The sequence below is a fragment of the Neoarius graeffei genome, chromosome 17, assembly GCF_027579695.1.
Source record: "Neoarius graeffei isolate fNeoGra1 chromosome 17, fNeoGra1.pri, whole genome shotgun sequence".
NCBI classification, from domain to species: domain Eukaryota; kingdom Metazoa; phylum Chordata; class Actinopteri; order Siluriformes; family Ariidae; genus Neoarius; species Neoarius graeffei.
This window is the reverse complement of record NC_083585.1, coordinates 65,644,903-65,666,692: the sequence shown is the minus strand read 5'-3', so window position 1 is coordinate 65,666,692 and position 21,790 is coordinate 65,644,903. Positions and strand designations below refer to the sequence as shown.

General features: G+C 40.5%; 2 protein-coding genes and 1 pseudogene across 2 annotated transcripts in view; 2 read left to right on the top strand and 1 right to left on the bottom strand.

Moving 5' to 3' along the window:
- LOC132864444 (E3 ubiquitin/ISG15 ligase TRIM25-like) overlaps positions 1–21,790 on the top strand; it is a 347,007-nt pseudogene that overhangs the window by 182,937 nt on the left and 142,280 nt on the right.
- selenof (selenoprotein F) lies at positions 53–3,524 on the top strand. Its single transcript, XM_060897863.1, has 5 exons — positions 53–162; positions 1,840–2,007; positions 2,123–2,186; positions 2,407–2,456; positions 2,836–3,524. Exons 1-5 carry the CDS (start codon positions 115–117, stop codon positions 2,965–2,967), a joined length of 462 nt encoding a protein of 153 aa, XP_060753846.1. The 5' UTR covers positions 53–114; the 3' UTR covers positions 2,968–3,524.
- Positions 4,064–21,790, bottom strand: part of LOC132864441 (E3 ubiquitin/ISG15 ligase TRIM25-like) — a 32,512-nt gene continuing 14,785 nt past the window's right edge. Inside the window, exon 6 of the mRNA XM_060897857.1 lies at positions 4,064–4,885. Coding sequence (XP_060753840.1) covers positions 4,353–4,885 — 533 coding nt within the window. The 3' untranslated portion in view covers positions 4,064–4,352. The remainder of the gene's footprint in view (positions 4,886–21,790) is intronic.

Here is a 21,790-nt window from a genome sequence, read left to right as displayed (position 1 = left end):
AAAGAAGAGAATTTGCTTTAGACTTTACTTTCACTTCCGGGTCAACGTCTAATCTTTTCCGGCTGAAAAGTTGTAATCACTTCCGTTCAGCTGAGGAGCGGAAGACGGACAGTAATGGCGGCGGAGGTGTACTTACTTTGGTTATTACCGTTATTGCATTCGGTAAGAAATTTAAAATTACTGTTAAGGAAATATTTTATGTTCTATATTTGTATTTTTATTTAAAGTGACTTGAGATAAATGAATGCAAAGATGCTTATGAAATCGGTAAGTATGCTAATATGCTAAGTACAGCTAGCGACAGCACTCGTGACGTGGCTTATTGAAGTTAGTTGAAATGTGTAATGGTAAATCTTATTAAAATGCTAACAATCCTTTTATAATCTTATTTTTTAAAAGTCTAATCGCAATCACGTGTTATGTATTGTTTGAAAGTTCCGGTTCTTGCTGTAACGTCGTGCAAAGCAGCATATAATAACATTTGAGTTACATAATTTAACTCTATTTATAAATAGCTTAATTTTCTAAAATTAAGGGAATATGGCGTCTGTGAATTTCTATAGTTAGAAAATTATGGTGTATTTAACAAATGTGCCTGACATTTGATTGGTTTGATTGAGTTAAGATGTAGAATGAGGAGGAAATCTGAGCTATGATATGTAAATTGCATGGAAATTAAGTATATTTATTCCGGGTTTTTTTAATAATATTCAAGAAGTAAAATTAAAGTGATAAAAAATTATTAAATAAATGGTTAAAAAACACAGAGGAAGAGCACAAATATGGAATACATATATAAATTAAATTCTAAAATTAGTGTTTAAATGTAAAATAGAATCCATAAATACCTAAACAGCAGTTTAAAGTTTAGTTTTAGTTTAGCAGTTAAGTTTAAAAAAAAAAAAACTAATCTCTGTAACTCATTTCCTGATTCTAACACAAATATACTAAAATTAAAGTAAGAAATGGCTCTGATGCTTGTACTGAAGATCTTTCCAACATGCTGAGCATTTTTTGACTCTATAGTGTCCAGTTATAGAAGAGAAATGATTTATAATCGCACTCTCTGGTGTCCCCCAGATGAGGATGGGCTCCTTTTTGAGGCTGATTCCTCTCAAGGTTTCTTCCTTGCGTCGTCTCGGGGAGTTTTTCCTCAACCCCTTTATCTCGGGCTTGTCTTGTGGGCGGTTCTGGGTTTGAGCTCAGCGGCCGCCGGGAGCCTTTCTGTGTGGAGTTTGCATGTTCTCCTTGTGTCTGTGTTTCCCCTGGGTGCTCCGGTTTCCCTCACAGTCCAAAGACATACGGTTAGGTTAATATGGGACGGCCTTGGGCTGAGGTGCCCTTGAGCGAGGCACCGAACTCCCAACTGTTCCTCGGGCGCTGTTAGCATGGCTGCCCACTGCTCTGGGTGTGTGTGTGAGCTCATTGCTCGCATTTGTTTGTGTTTACTGCTTCAGGTGGGTTAAATGCAGAGAAGAATTTCACAAGTGTGTGATGAATAAAGTTGTGCGTTCTTTCATCCGAGATCGGTCTAAATGTATATCCAGATTTCTGTAACGCTGCTCTGTGAAAATGTCCATGGTTAAAAGCCCGATATAAATCGAGTCAAGTGGGTTTTTAATTGTTGTTCCTCTACACAGCTTGTATACAATGGAACGAAATGTTTCCGGGACCATGGATGCAAGATGAGTGCAAACTGTGTGAGACGAGTGCAGGACAATCAATACACACTACATGGACTGTAAACTCTTGTGTAGTGCAGCAGGAATAAAATGAATTTAATGGAATGTTTTTTCCACTTTATTATTGTATAAGTGACACTTCTGTACCGTGTTGCAGCTGGCAGCGTTCGGAGCCGAGCTGTCATCGGAGGCGTGCAGGGAGCTGGGCTTCTCCAGTAACCTGCTGTGCAGCTCATGTGATTTGCTGGGCCAGTTCAGTCTGACTCAGCTCGAGCCGTTCTGCAGGCAGTGCTGCCAGGAGGAGGCTCAGCTCGAGTCCAGGAAGGTATGCTCCACATCTCTGCTCCATCACCTCACTAAACATACACAATACAGACATCGCAGGATTGTGCAGTATGTCTTCTGGACTGTGTTATAACTGAGTGCTGTTTCATGTCCAGCTCTACCCCGGAGCCATCCTCGAGGTCTGTGGATGAAAACTGGGGAGGTTCCCTCAAGTCCAAGGTAAGCTGGAGGGCGAGCATGAAATATGATTGGGCAGAACTGGAGGAATTCGATTCATCCTGATTAATATCTTATATTAACATCGCATTGAATAGATGATCAGCTCCAAAAGAATTGAAAATAGTTTTGAATAAATATTGCAGACTCTCTGACTTTCTTATAATTTATTAGTGGCTATGTTTGATCATTTCTGGGCATAACTGTGAATAATTGTCTTTAGCTTTCGTCAGGAGCGACAAGCCAAAGATGTTCAAGGGCCTTCAGATTAAGGTAAAATGTCTCTAAGTGATACGTCTCCTCATTATGTGGTCACATGGTGTTGTACAACCCCAATTCCAAAAAAAAAAAAAGTTGGGATGCTGTGGTAATTACCTCATGTTTAAAGTCATTAAAATTCTGTAAAGCTGCTTTGCGACAATGTCTATTGTCAAAAGCGCTATACAAATAAACTTGAGTAAATAAAAATAGAATGCAATGATTTGCAAATCATGGAAACATATTTCACTGAAAAAGTATAAAGACAGCAAATCAAATACTGGAACTGAAATCTCATGCCAGAAAAGCAGACTGACTACTTTTGAGCCGAGGAAGTAAATTCTGTATTTTATGAACACAAGTTCATTCGACGTGATTTGTTTGTGTGCTGCAGTACGTTCGAGGCTCGGATCCTGTACTGAAGCTGCTGGATGATAACGGGAACATCGCTGAAGAACTCAGCATCCTCAAGTGGAACACAGACAGCGTGGAGGAATTCCTCGGTGAAAAACTCGACCGCATTTAACGCCTCTCATCTCCTCTTTTCTGTTTACACACATCACATCCAAACCAATGCACCATGTAGTTGTTTGGATGACTAGAACATTAAAACAAAGTTCATAATGAAATCACTTCATCCTTTTCCACCTTGTTGTTTAATTCACCTCTTCAGGTTTCGACTAGGTGTGGGCTGATTTAAAGTCTCATCGTATCATGATTTACACCTAATTATGGCATTCCTTTAGAACAGGACTGGATCCCAGGCATCCTTCTCCTGATCATCAGCCCTTTTCCAGCTGTTCCATCTGAAACTGTAGTTTTATTTTGCTTTTTGTTGTTTTGTACTGTATATTTGAGTCTGAACAGAGAATCCTGACGATACTGGATCGGTGGTGTTTGTGGTTTTTCCCCGTACGCTAGCGCACGTGTGGAGCTGCACATTAGTGAAGGCCTCACAGGAAACCAGTGTGTGGTGTGTGAGGCCTGAAGTGTGTGCAGTTCCCAGTGTGTAGTGATGGAGAGAGACGCGAGCGCTCCCTCTGGGATTTAAACTGATCTCTGTTTAATAAAGTTTTGTTTTGACACAGTGTTTGGATCTTGAGTTTATGAAGCATCTTTTATAAACCTGAGTTTGATTAATAGTCGTCATTTGGCCTTTAATGGAAGTAGAAAAGTAGAAACACAAAGGGAGTTTTAATGCCCTAGTAATTAAAATTAACACTTTTTTACTATTTTAATTCATTACATCAACTATTGGTTTTAAAGTACAATAAACTAGTACAAATGAGTTCAGAACATCTGGGGGATCACTGACATTAAATCAGGCATCTGAGAGGAAAAACAGCCCCAAATCAGAAAAAGGTAATATCGTATGTTGAAATTAAAACTGAAAATGATTTGTAAGCAATCTTTATATGGATAGATTCCAAAACTCGCAAAATGAGTGTTTTATTCCATATTTTAAATATTTTTTTGAAGGGGTCTGAATACAGTGAGTGCTTTTTTTTTTTTTTAACAGAAAATGGTTTGAGACACAAAATTGTTCTTACACACAGTAGGGTGTGTTTCCACCAGCAGCAGGACAGAAAGACACAGTAGTTTGAGGAAGTTTTATTTCTGAAGAAACAGATTTTGCCAAAGGAAAAACAGAATGAGACATTCTAAACTTTCATATCTGTGTAATAAATCTCATAGACTATTTTAAATGCATGCACTAAGAACTTTTTTTTTCTAGAAACATCCTACATTTTGCATTAAGACATTGTTATGGAACTTGCCTATTAATCTATAAAACAAGCACTTTGAAAATAATTCATTAGTACTACAGTTTCTGCACACAAGTGTCTTTGTATTTCAGGGAGAAATTCAATCTGACACCTCGGTTATAATTTTACTCAACATTTCAACTTTTCATTTTTTCATCGGATCACAAAACTTCACAGATGAGACAGAATTCCATATCCAGACCCCAGCATATAGAGGCTGAGTGAATGTGGTGTGGACTCTGTGGAGGAGCCTCATTGTGTCAGAGACGCTGTAGAAGGACAGAGTTCCTGCACTGTGATCCACATACACTCCTATTCTGGAGGGTGATGGACCTTGGAGAACAGTCTTAACGTTGTTGTGTCGGAAATAGACAGAGGAAGGAAAACACTGCAGACTCCAGGACTGACTGTTGAATCCAAACCCACACTCATTACCCCGTCCTTTCCTGCTGATCTCTTTATATGAGACTGATATTTCCACACGACCACTCCACTCCACCTCCCAGTAACAGCGTCCACACACACTCTCCTTACACAACACCTGAGACCTGGAGTCAAATCTCTCTGGATGATCAGAGTATCTCTGTTCTGTCTCACTGTGCGTCACCGCTCTGTTCTTCTCAGACAGAATGAGTTTAGGATTTACTGTGTTTGGATCCAGAGTCAGATCACAGAAATCTAAAACAATAAAATATCCACAGGTTAGATGTTAATCACAGGATTTATAAGAAGTGTGTGTGAAACACCTGTCTGTCGTGAGGCTCTGAAGTGCATATAGAGTAGAAGGGGGCGTGGCAGACGAGACCATGTGACCGATGACAAACGAGGCCTCGGCTCTATATAAAATCTGGAGGGCTCCGAACCCATTCCCCTCTGTAGAGACGAGTGAAGCCATCTGGACGCCATCTTACTACTCACATCACGTGGATTTGGTTTGTGTGTTAAACTGTCGTATCTGATCAAATTTGCCCCAAGAAAAGTATCTCCTGAGATTTTTCCTTTCATTCCCTCCTCTTATTTTCTCAACTTTACCCCCCCATTCCTTACATATCTTTATAGTGCAGACCTGGGCATTTTACGGCCCACGGGCCGCATCCGGCCCGTTGGTTCATTCTGAGCAGCCCGCGTAAGGTTAATTGGAAATTACAAAATAAACGTATTTCTCTAATTTTACCTCATGCATGGACAATGTGCATTGCTTTTATTTTGAAGTTGTGTTCAACAAAAACGCAATGCGTGCGACATGAACATGACATTTTTTTTTTCTACTTCCGTAATTTGTCCAGACCAACCACAAACTTGTACGTCAGCCTTCAAACGGTCCATCCAATCACATAGTGTGACATCACCAGCAGGCGCCGGAGCCTATCTGTAGATCTGATACCTACACCGAATCGACGTTGTTGCAAGCAGGTCACAAGAAGGCTTTAGCCCCCAAAATGTCCGCAAAAAGAAGAAAGGTAGATGCCGAATGCAGGGCTTTCAACAAAACATGGACTGCTAAGTATTGGCTCTACCTACATACCGTATGTGAACAAACATTTTCAGTGATGAAGTTTAACAAATCCAGGTATAGATTCTCTCTCACCAATGATCATCTGTCAGCTGTGCTTCGCATCTCCACCTCAGACATTCAGCCTGACTTTGATGCACTCGTTAAAGACCAACAGAGACTAGATTTCTCTCACTGAACAAATAAAAAACTGAAAAACACCAAATGAGGTGATTAGACTACAAATGTGGGCATCATTATTATAATATGATGTATCTTGCTTGATATTTGGAGGAGAAAGACAATATTATGTCTTTATTGTGTTTTGGGGTGAATGTGACTTTTTGTATAAAATGGTACAAACGTTCACATTTTGTTAACCATTGTTTTGGGAAATTTGATTGAATAAATGACATTTTTTGTAAGGTAACCTCGTTTTTTCCATATTTTTTCCAGTCTTAGCAGCTTGTAAAAACAATGTTATTTACTGATTTATATAAAGAAATACAATTAATATTATGCAGAGTTTAGTTCAGCCTTTTGGTCCGGCCCTCCACAAAATTTTCTGTTTCTCATGTGGCCCCATAGAAAAAATAATTGCCCACCCCTGTTATAGCGCTTCCCTGCACCGGTACTCTTTTTTTTTTTTTCCTTTTCTAATCCAGTCTCTGATCATTTTTCTTTTTGAACGGCTCTTTTACTACTATAATTATTTTTACAGAGATTATTTCAGGTTCTCTTATATAGTGTATCTGTTCTTTTGTATATTTATTCTTCCAATCAATCAATTAATTAATCAAACAAACACAAAAGGCTGTACAATACTTCGTTTCTATTTAGGATAGTTATTGAAACAGGATTATTTTTTCATGTTTTCTATTTTCACTTCATTCTCACATGTTTTAACAGTATTGGTCACATTTTAGACACAAAAGATTCAATTAGCAAAATTGTGACCAATAAATACTGTTAAAACGTGAGAAAGAAGCAGACTGGAAAAGGAAAAAAACAGTAGCAGTGAAGGGAAGCGCTATAAAGATATGTAAGGAATGGGGGGTAAAGTTGAGAAAATAAGAGGAGGGAACGAAAGGAAAAAACTCAGGAGATACTTTTCTTGAGGCAAATTTGATCAGATACGACGGTTTAACACACAAACCAAATCCACGCGATGTGAGTGGTAAGATGGCGTCCAGATGGCTTCACTCGTCCCTACAGAGGGGAATGGGTTCGGAGCCCTCCAGGTTTTATATAGAGCTCAGTGGTTGTGATTCACGAAAAAATTCATGACTCGGAGTCTCATTCAGAGTTCACTAGTGACACCTACTGTTCAGAGAAATGTACAGCATGTTTTAATTCCTACATCACAACAGTGTTCTGTCACTTTACATTATTATTCACACAATTTTCCATTTTTAAAAAAACTATAATTTTTTTATATACCGTTTTATTTGGTGCGTACTCTTATTTTCACACACAGTCTCTTTGCATGGATTTATGCTCAGTATAATTGTGTCTGCACAGCAAAAAGGTTTAGATAAACACAAACAGGATTTCTCCTCACTGTGTTTGGATCAAGGCGGTTCCTTTTCTCACACACTCAGGATGAAACGCTCAAATGACTTTCTGAATAAGTGTTGTACTTTTGTTTATCATGTCTGGAATTCTGAGATTGATCGTGTCATCACCATAATTCTCAGCAGTAACGATGTCCGCTCATGAGCTTCATAAAATCCCAACTTAAAATGTAGATACTATGCCTATAAAATCAACCTTCAAGCTTAGATTTGTGACTTTTGAAGACCATTTAAGTTTAAAAGATGGCGCTGATGTGTTAATAAACTCTGGCGAGGAATGTAGATCAGTTTTCCAAGTCCAGTGCCAAGAAGGTACAATTAAAAAGTTCTTGGATAGCCAGTCAAAGAAGTGTGATAATCAAGTCCAATCAAATGGCTATTTAACCAATTTGAAAATATGCCATTATAAAAAGGTAAAGAACCTTTGCTATTGCTTGGAAATGAAATGAAATGCAATGCAATGCTTTGAATTGTTTGGAAAGCATGGATCTCTGTTGGACTGCAACCCAAGCGTTGGGAGCTTGATTGGAAGAAGTTGAGTTAAAGTTTGGATCCTTTCAGTTGAAGTTTTTGGATCTTTTGTGTGTTTTATTTTTAAAATCTTTAAAATTGATTAACTATTGGAGTAGCCTTTTGTTTGACATTGGATTTGGAATGGCCTATTGTTTGAAACTCATTTGAGTGGATCATGATTTTAATCCATGTTTGTGAAAACATTGAAGTGAATGTGAAGACGCATTTGTGCTGTGCTGAAGTTTGAACATCTTTGAAGAATTTGAATTATATTTATTATTTTGTTAATTGATAACCTGAAATATGGCTGATAAAATATATTTCAGCAGCTTTGCGGAACACGTGGAGGAAAAAAACTTGGTGTGTGTACACGCAAAATGAATGTACTAAAGGAGGTCATTAAATAATGGAGATGTTGAAGCTGTTAACACAGGCCTTGAACAGTGTCAGGTATTAAATGAGTTTAAAGATGCTTATCAGTCTGTCCAAGAAGTGCTTGATGAGGCAGAAAAGAAAGCTGATAATGATGAATGGTATCAACCAAGAATGCAACCCCTTGAAACATTTCTGAATGATGTAGAAACATGGAAAGTTTCTCAAAATGATCCACAAACTGCAGTGTCCCCTTTGGATAGCATATCCAATATTTGGTAAAGAAAACAAAAATCACAGTCCCTTGTAAGTCGTGCCTTCAAATCTTCATCAGTGTCCTCTGCACATCCAAAAGCTGAAGCCAAAAGGGCAGCCCTGCTGCAGCGCACCGCAGCTCTTCAGAAAAAGAAACACGCTTTGGAAAGGGAAAGTGTTGCAGTGGAAAATGTAATGGAAAGAGTTGAACTGGAAACAGAGCTGGCTGCTGTGCACACTAAAGTGCAAGTGTTGCAGAGTACTGATATTGAGCCTACAAATTCTCCACAGAACTTTCAGAGGAACCTGGAGATGGCATGAATGCATATTTGGAGAGTCATTATGAGAATCAAGGATCTTCATCCTGAACCTTCACCAGTGGAATATGCCAGGATCCCTGTAATACCCCAAATGCCTCTGCAAAACGTTTTATCTCAAGTTACAAGGCCAAAGAGGTCTTGAAGGCCTGTTCAAACAGTACCACTGGGTCAGACCAATCAAAATGCTGCAGGCACCTCACCACTTGTGCCTTCAAGCTCCAGCAGTAACAACTTTGGTGCAATCACTGAGCTCATTGTACAACAGCAAAGGATGACTTCTCTTCCACCTCAGACCATACCTATATTCAGTGGTGAACCTCTTAAATTGCATACCATTTATGCAAGTTTTTGAACACTGTATTAAAAGAAAACACCAGCAGTCACCTAGACAGGCTATATTTTCTTAAACAGTACACATCTGGACAGCCTAAGGAGCTGGTGAGAAGTTGCCTTCATATGGATGCAGAAAGGGGTTATGAAGAGGCAAAGAGGCTATTGGAACAGCACTTTGGTGATGAATTCAAGATCACTAGTGCTTACATGGACAGCCTTGAATTGGAACAATATCCCATCAGACAATGGAGATGCTTTGCACAGTTATGCTCTTTTCCTCTGTGGATGCAGCAATGTGATGCGCACTATGAGATACATGGATGAACTAAATCTTCCATCAAGTCTTAGGCTTCTAATCTCAAAGATGCCTTACAAACTAAAGGAAAAATGGAGATAACATGCCTTTGACATTAAGGAACGAACAGGAGCCAGAGCCACTTTTGGTGATCATGTCCATTTCCTGGAAAGGCAGGCCAGGATTTTACAAGACCCCATTTTTGGTAATTTGCAAGATGCCTCCACAGCCAAAAGGGCAACAATGGCAACCACCACCAAGCCCATCCTAAGTCTTAAGCAAAAGAGCAGAGGGAGCAGTTTTGCCACAACTGTATTGGCAGTGCCAAAGGACAATGCAGAGAGTTCTACTGCAGGGAACACAATGCAAGTGTCCGAGGTATCCAACAGCAACATGCCAAAACTCTGTTCTGTCTGCAGTGGTGGACATGAAACTGCATCATGTCAAGAGGTGATGAGCAAGTCGCATAATGCAAGAGTTGATCTGTTGAAGACAAAAGGCATCTGCTTTGGTTGTCTGGTTAAAGGGCATATGAGTTGGAATTGTAAAAACAGGCAAACCTGTTCAGTGTGCTCAAAACTCCATCCTACCATCTTGCACCTACTGCAAAAGGAAGGCCAGAATATTGTTGATGCAGGCAGCGCTCCTGAAAGGACAGTCAACAGTGGACTGGTTTCATTGAAGACTGACATACTTGACTGTAGTGATAAGCAATGCGCTTTCGCAATCATACCAGTTTGAGTCAAACTAAACAACTTCAATCACATAGTCCAGACATGCTTTCCTTGACCCAGGGAGTTTGGCAACATTTTGCACAGAACAGCTTAGAAGGAAGTTGAATGCCAAGGGCAAGAACACAGAGACTTCTGCGCACGATGGGGCAAAAACAAACAAAACAGCCTAGTAGTCAAGGGCCTGGCAGTGTGTAGTCTGGAGAGTAAGGACATCATAGACCTACCAGGAGTTTTCACTCCGCAAGAAATTCCAGTCAGCAAGGAACACATCCCTAGACAAGATGTTAGGAAATGGCCCTATCTTCAGGATGTCCAAACAATTGTCTCCTGGCAGAGCAACGTGCCTGGTCATTGAAAAGGAAGTTTCAGAGAAACAGTGACTTTCACAGGAAATACATATCCTTTATGGACACCGTTCTGTCAAGTGGACATGCTGAACTTGTGCCACAAGCCCAACTGAAACAGGAAAATGGAAAGGTGTGGTAACATACCTCGTCATGGTGCGTTTCATCCGAAGAAGGGGAGTTTGCGTGTGGTGTTTGACTGCTCTGCAGCTTATCAAGGGACTTCACTGAATACTGAGCTCCTTCAAGGCCCCAATCTTACAAACACCTTACTTGGAGTTTTAGTCCGCTTTCGCCTGGGCAGAATTGCCATCATGGCTGATGTGGAAAAAAAACATTCCATCAAGTGAAAAGTCCCACCTCATCATGTGAACTTCCTACATTTCCTTTGATGGCCTGATGGAGATCAGTCAACCACTGAAAGAATACAGGATGGTGGTACATCTTTTTGGTGCAACATCATCCAGCTGTGCAAGTTATGCTTTGAAGAGGACAGCTGAGGATAACATGGGGTGCTTCTCAGTTGAAGCAACTAACAGTCAAAAACAAATTTATGTGGATGATCTGCTGAAAGTTGTTGATACAGAAAGCCATGCTATTAAGCTCTGCAGGGAGTTGAAGTTACTCTGTGCGACTGGAGGTTTCAAGTTGACCAAATGGATTAGTAACAACAAAGCTGTCCTGACCTCCATTCCTGAGTCTGAAAGGGCAAAGGATATAAAGAATCTTAACATTGATGATTTGCCAATTGAGAGAGCACTGGGTGTGCAATGGTGTGTCAAGGAAAATGCCTTCACATTTCAGGTCACCATCAAAAAGAGTGTCCATGCAGTAGGCATGGAATTCTGTCCATGGTCAGTTCTATACATGATCCACTTGGATTCCTTGTACCTTTCCAGCAAAATGCATTCTACAGGAGTTATGCAAGCTGAACACTGGATGGGATGAAGAATTGCCAGAAGTCCATGCTCAAGCCTGGAAAAAATGGTGGCAACACCTTCCAAGAGTGAAGGAATTCAAGGTCAGCAAATGTTTTGTACCAGACAACTTTGGAAGTGGCAAAACGGCACAGATGCACCATTTCTGTGATGCGAGTGAAGTTGGCTATGGTACAGTTACCTACCTGAGATTGACCAGCTGCAGCAAGGTCCACATCACCTTTCTAATAGGAAAGGCCTGAGTTGCGCCTCTAAAGCTGATGACCACACCATGGATGGAGTTTACTGCTGCTGTTCTGGCAGTACATATGGACAGGATGCTGTCTGAGGAGTTGCAGATGGATTTGGAAGCATCTCTTTTGGACAGATAGCATGACTGGTCTAAGGTACATCCGAAATGAAAGCAGAAGATTCCAAACCTTTGTGGCTAATCGTGTGAACATCAGAAGTGCCTCAGAAGTGTCTCAGTGGAAGTACATGGGAACAAAACTGAATCCTGCTGATTATGCCTCCTGGGGACTGCATGTGGACGCATTTCTGAAAGGAAAGACTTGGCTCAATGGCCCAGAATTTTTAAAGGAACTACCCCAATGCTGGCCAGACCCTCCTGTTGAACTTGTCTTGTCTCCAGATTACCCTGAATTGAGAAAAGGAGTTATCAGTGTTTAATGTTGCTGTGAAGGAAAACTGTGATGCTACTACTTACCTGATGAATTACATGTCAACATGGATGAAGCTCAAGAAAGCTGTGGCATGGCTCCTCAGATTGAAGTCTATTCTTTTGGATTTTGTTAAAAAATGCAAGAAAGACAAAGATCAAAACAAGCATGTTATGGTCACAAGAAAACAAACAAAAAACCCTGGTCCATATATGCTATCGGTCAATGACATGGAAAATGCTGAGGTGGCAATTGTATAGTTTTGTCAGAGGCAAGGCTTTCCAAAAGAGACGGCTTGTTTGCAGAGAGGTATGCAGTATGTAAGTAGAAACAGCACCATCTTCAGGCTGGATCCTTTTCTTGACGATGGCATCTTGAGGGTCGCTGGCCATCTCAGCAAAATGGCAATGCCCAGAGAACAAAAACATCCTGCGATCCTCCCTAAAGACCACCATGTTTCCAAGCTCTTTCTTCAGCATATCCATCATGAAGTTGGACACAATGGAAGGAATTTCACATTTTCCTGACTCAGACAAAGGTACTGGATTTCTTGTGCCAATGCTTTGGCCAGAAAGGTCATTCATGAATGCACAACATGCAGAAAACTCAGCTCTGGTGTAGGTGAACAGAAAATGGCAGACCTTCTTGTTGATAGGTTGACCCCTGACCTTCCACCTTTTAATCATGTAGGGATTGATTATTTGGACCACTGGAAATCAAACAAGGCCGTAGCCTTGTGAAGCGCCATGGAGTGATTTTTACGTGTCTTACCAGCCATGGTATACATCTGGAAGTTGCAAATTCACTTGATACTGATTCTTGTATCCATGCCTTCAGACGTTTCATTGCCAGAAGAGGGCAGGTGTCTGAACTGCGATTGGACAATGGAACAAATTTTGTTGCAATGGAAAAGGAACTAAAAGAAGCTCTGAAATCTTGGAACATACAACAGATTGAACAGAGCCAGCTCCAAAAGGGAGTGAAATGGACTTTCAATCCACCCCATGGTAGGGTTGCAAAGGGGTGAAAAGTTTCTGGGAATTTTGAAGGGCCCGGGAATGTTGGGAATTTTCAATTTTGGCATTTATCAAGTTTTAAACATTAAAACATTTCGTCACCCAGAAAAACAAATTAAAACCCATGTTAAGCCTTTCTTTCAATTATGTACTTTTTTTGTGCTAATTAAGAATAGGACCTATTGCTAAAGGCCAATTAATAAAAGGCTTTTAGTTTTTCAATTAGTATTATATTCAGATTTTTCAGTGAAACTATTAGGGATTTTTCTTCAACTAAAGCATCTTGTCACTCTTACATTTTGTGGGAAATTCCAAGATGCAAGAAGGTCCTGGGTTCGAGCCCCAGGGCCGGCGAGGGCCTTTCTGTGTGGAGTTTGCATGTTCTCCCCGTGTCCGCGTGGGTTTCCTCCGGGTGCTCCGGTTTCCCCCACAGTCCAAAGACATGCAGGTTAGGTTAACTCTAAATTGACCGTAGGTGTGAATGTGAGTGTGAATGGTTGTCTGTGTCAGCCCTGTGACGACCTGGCGACTTGTCCAGGGTGTACCCCGCCTTTCGCCCGTAGTCAGCTGGGATAGGCTCCAGCTTGCCTGCGACCCTGTAGAAGGATAAAGCGGCTAGAGATAATGAGATGAGATTCCAAGATCTCATCTCATCTCATTATCTCTAGCCGCTTTATCCTTCTACAGGGTCGCAGGCAAGCTGGAGCCTATCCCAGCTGACTACGGGCGAAAGGCGGGGTACACCCTGGACAAGTCGCCAGTTCATCACAGGGCTGACACATAGACACAGACAACCATTCACACTCACACCTACGGTCAATTTAGAGTCACCAATTAGCCTAACCTGCATGTCTTTGGACTGTGGGGGAAACCGGAGCACCCGGAGGAAACCCACGCGGACACGGGGAGAACATGCAAACTCCACACAGAAAGGCCCTCGCCGGCCCCGGGGCTCGAACCCAGGACCTTCTTGCTGTGAGGCGACAGCGCTAACCACTACACCACCGTGCCACCCGAGATTCCAAGATGCTAAATATAATAACATTTCATGAGCAGGATTTTCCCTTACAACTTAATACTGTAATTGGCAGCATTTTGCATATTGTGGTAATTTCCAAGATTCTAAATATCAAAACATTTCATGAGCAGGATTTCCCCTCTTCATTATAGTGCCTGGCAGCAGTACAGGGTGTTGATTTTTCTGCTCTTTTTCTTTTTGTGCCTTTGAAATATGCCACATGTACCATCCAGTGTTTTCAAGCACTTTTCCATCATAAAAAAAAAGATGGGAAAGATGTTTACCTTTGTAAATACTGCTCAAAGCAGTATGTTAAGAACGCCACCAAACAACAAACACTTGGAGAAATGTGATAAGTTTCCAAAAAACTTAAAGAAAAAGATGCACAGCCAAACAGTCCTTGTTACATCCAGTCCTACTCCAGTATTTCCATCTGCTGATCCGTCTGCCGATCCTGGTCCATCTACAAGTACAACGGGCATGTCATCAGCAGCATCGGCTACTGCAACATCTGCTTCATCAACACCAAGCAGTCCATCTTCTCCTGCTAGCTCCAAGTCTTATGTAAAGCCATCCTTGAGTGGAAGTTTCTACTTTGATTCCATGAGTACCAGCTCAAAGCAGGCTGCAGATGAATGCTTGGCACGAGCAATATATGCATCAGGGTCACCACTTATGTTGACATCAAATGTATACTGGAGACGATTTTTCAATACTATCCGCCCAGCATATGAACCTCCAACAAGACATGCATTGAGTACACATTTGTTGGAAGCTGAATAATCAGCGTGTTCATGAGAGAGACGATACAAAATGCAGACTGTGTAGCAGTGATCGCTGATGGATGGTCCAACATTCGCAGAGAGGGGATTAACATTGTTTCCACACCGCATCCAGTGTTCTTAAGCACTGATACAAAAGACCAGCGACATAGTAGCAACTACATTTCAGATGAGCTGAAAACGGTCATCAAGGAAATTGGACCCAACAATGTATTTGCTGTCATAACTGACAATGCAGCAAACATGAAGGCTGCCTGGACAACGATCAACAATGAGTATCCTCACATAACCCCTATTGGTTGTGCAGCTCATGGAATGAGCCTGCTCCTTGGTGACATAACGGAGTTACAAACTGCACAGACCCTGTACAAGAAAGCCAAAAGGGTAGTGAAGTACGTCAAGGCACGCCAAGTTGTATCAGCAACCTTCAGTGCAAAGCAAAAGGCAAGAAACAAAAATACCAGCCTCAAGCTGCCCAGCAAAACTAGATGGGGGGCAGTTATGTTTAACAGCCTCATTGATGGTAAGGAATCTCTGCAAGAGCTGGCAATTATGCAGTCACTAGAGATTGAAGCATCTATCAGGAAAATAATCCTTGATAATGTCTTCTGGGTTCGCATAGTAAGCGTTCTGGAAGTCCTTTGTCCAACTGCATCTGCCATAACCCATATTGAGGGAGATAAAGCTCTGCTCTCTGATGTTCCAAGGCACTTCAAAGATTTGAAGCAGACACTACAGCTCTTCCTCAATCCCCAATGCAGAAACGAGAAGAGAAGGACGTCCTGAAATTCCTCAAGAAACGTCAAGAGTTCTGCCTGAGGGAAAGAATTCCTGATCCCTTCCAGCCTTCTACAATTTTGTTGCAGATATATTTCACAGTTACTTTTAAGTATTTTGAAACCCCATCAGACGGAGTACATGTGTGAAATATCAAGTCATTATCATATACCATTTTTTGTTCTACATGAAGTTTTAATTTAGAGATATTTTACAGTAGGGGCGCACTTGTGATTTTCTTGTTTTTCTGGCCTTATATCTCAGTGAATACTATAGACAGAACAGAGAAACTAAAGAAACCCACTCACTAGCACCCAGAGACTTCCCAAAAATTTCATCAACCCTCTAACTTGCGTGAGCAGCTTATATGAGGCATTCAAAAAATTAAATCATAATTTTACAAACTACCAAATTTTCACCTAGGATTTTGACAAATTTAGAGTGCTCTAAAATGGTCATTAGTGCAACTAGAGCTTTGAAAATGCAGTTATTTATTGTTTGGGTACCAAAGATCATATGAATATTCTTCAGTTACATGTACAAATTCATTGGGCAAATATTTGATCTTAAAAATGCCAATTTTAACAATTTTCACTCGCAAATGTTATTTTTGATGCATTTATATGAAAAAGTATGAAGCCTGACACCTCCAGTAATAATTTTATTCAATTCAGCATAAAATTCTGTGTTGGTACAAGTCATATGACACTTGTAGTGCCTGAGACTGGATAGATATTGAGACCTCAAGTTGGACATTCATTAAAAATTGCACAAGTTCGCGGCGCGAGAACCCCAAGAGGGTTAGGTACTAGGGGGCTGCAAAACATTTTTGAAGCAGATTTATCTTGTCTTTGAGAATATAAAAAAAATCATGAGGGGGTTTTCATCTCAGTTTTTCCTAGTGCAAGGTCAAAGTTATCATCTGCTGGAAAAAAATTTAGCATTAAGGCTCCTGAATAATTAAATCTCAAACATGTATAGAGTTAATTTTCAGACTCTGGGAGCCATAGTGGAAACATGTGGTCCAGTACTATCACAGAAATTGCTTTTTTTCTAAAAATTCTTTGGTTATATTAGGAATCTTGGAATGTTTTGATGAGTTTGTGCACAGATTGTGGCTGAAGATAAATGATTCTTTTGTATGTATATAATTTTATTGCTTATTAGTGAACTATTTATTAATAAACTAATATTAATTAATAATTACTATAATCTAACATGCTGCCTGTTTAGTTTTGTTTCTCATCATTTTAACACCTATTCAATGTACTACTATCCAAATTTGTGTGTAGATTTTTCTAATTACCCAAAGAATGCTAAGCTACCTATATTAAATTTTAAAGACTTTCTACCCATGGATGACTAGTTCTTAAAAGGCTTGATGGTAAGAACATTTTTCTAGCAGTTGTTCACTTTGAACCCTCACAGGGATAAAATGGGGGGAAACCCTCATGATTTTTTATAATCTGAAAGATCTAACAGAGATCCGCTTAAAAAAAAAAAAAAAAAATTGCAGCCCCCTAGTACCTAACCCTCTTGGGGTTCTCGCGCCACAAACTTGTGCAATTTTTAATGAACGTCCAACTGGAAGTCTCAATATCTATCCAGTCTCAGGCACTAAAAGTGTCGTATGACTTGTACTAAACAGAATTTTATGCTGAATTGAATACAATTATTACTAGAGGTGTCGGGTCTCATACTTTTCATATAAATGCGTCAAAAATAGCACTTGCGAGTGAAAATTTAGTTAAAATTGGCATTAAGATCAAATATTTGCCCAATGAATTTGTATATGTAACTGTGAAGAATATCCACATGATCTTTGGTACCCAAATAATAAATAACTGCATTTTCAAAAGCTCCAGTTGCACTAATGACTATTTTAGAACACTCAAGTTCTCAAAATCCTAGGTGAAAATTTGGTACAATATGTAAAATTATGATTTTTTTTTTTTAATTTTTTACATTTTTGAATGCTTCATACAAGCTGACAGTGTAAGCTAGAGGGTTGATTTAAATTTTTGGGAGGTCTCTGGGTGCTATTGAGTGGGTTTCTTTAGTTTTTCTGTTCTGTCTATAGTATTCACTGAGATACAACGCCACAGAAACAAGAAAATCACAAATTTGCCACTAAACTTGAATATTATGAATTTTAAATTCCCTGTAGCTGGAAAACTAGAAGAGATACAGATCCAATATGTGGCACACAGAGGGTTAGACACGCTTTCAGAATTTTGAAAGAGAGAAATGTAGATAAAACATTAGCAACAGCCTCTGGATGAGATCAGGAATTCTAATTCATGAAACCAATTCATGCCGCAGCAAATATACTAGATCCCAAGTGTCATGGACGATGAGCATATCAACAGTGCGTATGAAGTGATTTCTACTTTGGCACATCACCTTGAACTTGATGAAGGGAAGGTCCGGGCTAGCTTGGCCAAGTTTTGTGCCAAGGATGGCTTGTGGAAGGGTGATGGTGTTTGGGCTTCAGCTCAGCATATCTCGGCAGCTACATGGTGGAAGGGCCTGTGTAGCTCTGAAGCCCCATCTCCCATTGCTTCTATCATTTTGCAAATACCACCAACCTCAGCATCTTCTGAGCGCAACTGGTCAATATTTGGGAGCACTCACACAAAGTTGCGCAATAGGCTCACAAATGAAAGGGTGCAGTGTTTAATTTCGTTGATGAAGACTATGACGAAAAATATTCATCAACGAACCTTTTTCACAGATGAAAACTAAATAAATCATAATGACGAAACTGTAACGAAATATAACTGACAGTCTAGTCAACGAATAAAAACGAGACGAAAATGTTAGGGCGGGACGAATGGAGAACAAATCCAATTGAACTACTGTTTGTGAGACACGTTGGGAAGAAATCCAATCAGAGTGAATCTTTTGAGGGTAGGTTGAGCCGCAGAGCAGTTTAAAAAAAAAAAAAAAAAAAAAGTGGGAAATGCAGGCGCAACACCTAAACAAACGCAGCGGTTACACATGAGAACAGAGTCGAGTGTGGAGACAGAAATATTAAGGCTTGGACGAAAACGAAGAATTGACGTTTGGTCACACTTCACATACAACAAGGACAACAAGACTGTCTGTAAACCTTGTGGAGCAAAATTCGCTGGGAAAAACACCACCAACTTGAAGCGACCATTTACAGACGACTCATCCAGAAATGCATGCGAAGGTAAGCATACACGCTAGGGTTATTTTATCAGCTAAGCCACCGTGTTCCCGCTAAAGTTGGAGTAAAATAGAAGCTAAAGAAAACAACCTCCGAACTGTATTGATTAGACTATTGTCTAGCTGAATTAATGAGTATAAATACTCAATGTCCTCAAATTGAATCGAATGTGTACTCGGGGTGAAAGTAACTTATTTCTTGCCGGTACTATTATTTTGAGTCCTAGTGCGCGCGCTGAAAAATACACCTAATTATTTATTGTCTACTTATCAAGCATTCACTAGGACTTATCACTCAGCAGGCTCTCTTCCTTATCAAATATATCGTTGTGGTTTTCTGTTGGTGTTTTTTGGATTCTTTGTATTTTCCCACGGGTGTGTCGGAATGTTTGAGAAAGTGCGTGCGTTCTACAGTAAGTGAGTGCGTTCAGTGCGCGTGCCATGCATTGGTAGCCTAGTTACTCTGCTCACTCCAACCAGACAGTAATCTAGAATCTTTGCCCCGAATTCTGATCAAAGTAATTTTTAAATAGCCTATCATGAAACATTAACGTTTCTTTTATATGCCTTTTTATTTGGGAGACTTTGCAACTAAGGTTTGTCTGCTAAAACACTTTGATTACCAGCTGCGCACGTTATAGCACAAAATCTGGTTAAGCCATACGTGCACTGTAGCTCGCTCGTTGTTTGTCCAGCGAAACACTGCACACACACAATAGAATATACAGAAACATATGTTGATGTTTCAATATGTTGTTTTTAATTGGGAGACTTTGCAACAAACATCTGTCTACTAAAACACTTTGGATACCAGCTGCGCACGTTGGCGCAAGATGGTTAAGCAGTGGGCTCTGCGCACCATCTCGCACGTTGTCTGTCGAGTGAAACACAGAAGGAATTCACTTCAGACATAATTCAGAGACAGGTCAGAACGCGTTATATGCAATGTATATTGAGGAAAATGTGTTGCTTTTGGTAAACTGATGTTAGCAGATGTGTTATGCTGAAAGTGCTTTTTTTTTTTCTTCTTCCCCAGACAGAGTATATTTTACTTTCCAGTACAGCCAAATCTTTTAGTGGTACGCCGGACCGGCTTACTTTCACCCGTGTGTACTATTAAAGTAGATGTTGTGGTGTTAACTGGACAAAGGGTGTGTGTGTGTGGTGTGTGAGTGAGTGAGTGAGTGAGTGAGGGGGAGAGATCTGAGGAGCTTGGGCAAGAAAGGAAAAAAAAAAAAATATATATATATATATATATATATATATATATATATATATATATATATATATATATATATATCACAACTTGATTCCACCTCTATTCACCCTCACAGATACAGAAGACATCTGATGACAAAGATGACCATGGGGCAAGTGGAAATAAAGTTAGTGCTGCTAGTGCAACCCAGCAGTAGGCCATCTCTACAGCTTTCCCAAGTTCTTCAAAGTACAAAACTGAATTGAAGGAACAACAGACCAAGGAGCAGGCCATAGCTAGATGTATTGGATGCACATGTTTACCACTCACAATGATTGAAGACAAGGACTTTGTGCAAATGATGGAGATAGTAGATAGGAGACTAACAGTTCCAAAGAAAACTAAAATGAACAATTTGATTGAAACGGTATGAACACGAAAGACAAAAATTCAAAGAGAGACTGGCTGCTGCCCGGAGAGTATCCATTGGCCTTGACTTGTGGACAAAAAAAGGACTGGCAGCCTCATTTCTTGCTATAAGCGCATGCTACTTTTGTGTTGAACAAGGTAAACCTGACCACATATTGTTGGCCCTTGAACAAGTAGTTCACCCACACACTGCACAGTCTATTAAGGCATGTGTGGACAAATGTATGCAAGAGTGGGCTATACCAAAGGAGAAGATCCTGACGGTAATAACTGACAATGGGAGTAACATGCTGGCAGCCTTTAAAAACACCACAGCAGAAGAAACCAGCTCTGAGGACGACTCCCCTGGGCCCACGATGGAAAGTGACTCTGAAATTGATGACTAGTGGTGAGCCATGTTTAGTTTTTTCTTTTACATGACAAGCAATTATCACCTGAATGATTTTCTCCATGCCACACACTACATATACAGTATAAAAAGACACACACCGGCCATTTTATTAGGTTTAGACTTATTTGATTGTCTTTTCTTCTTGTTATTAGGTACCATCATGTCGACATGGAAATGGAATGGACACCTTGTGTGGTGCATACCATTCAACTTGTGGTCCACATGTTGCAGAGAGACAACTGTCAAAAGCGTCCTCGATAAAGCAAGGTCTGTGGTGAAGCTCTTTCGCAAGTCCTCAGTTGCAACACAGAGGTTATTGGACCAGTGCAGCGGTGTTGTTGTAAATGACTACCCCACACGCTGGTCAAGTACATTCAACATGGTCACACGACTCCTCACAGTCAAAGATGCAGTATGTCAAATCACAAATGACATGGGATGGGACAGTTTGCTTACTAGTGAGTGGCAAAAGCTTTCATCATTGCACGACCTACTGCTGCCTTTTGCGGAACACACAAACTCTTCAGAGTGACCCCACATCTATGTCCCTCGTGGTTCCTGCCCTTTTTGATCCGCTGAGCCACCTAACTGACTTTGCAGAGAACACTCAGTACAGAGACCTCGCCACTCTTGCAGAGAAAATGAGATCAAATCTAAACCAGCATTTTGCTTGCCTCTTGGATTCGACCGATGAAAAATTCTCACCACTTGCAGCAGCTGCCTGCTTTGTCAACCCTACTGTCTGTGAAATCCTTGTTAATGTTGAGGTGGCTGATGGAAATATCCAGGAACTGCTGAAACAGGCAGAAGACTATGTGGTCAAAAGCACTTTCCCACACACATGAGGACCAGCCTGAAGATGATACAGAAGAAGAGGTTATTGAGGAACCAGAAGCGGGGCCATCCTCAAAGCAGCCGGTGTTTAGGTTTCTCTCAAAATGCCGCACCACA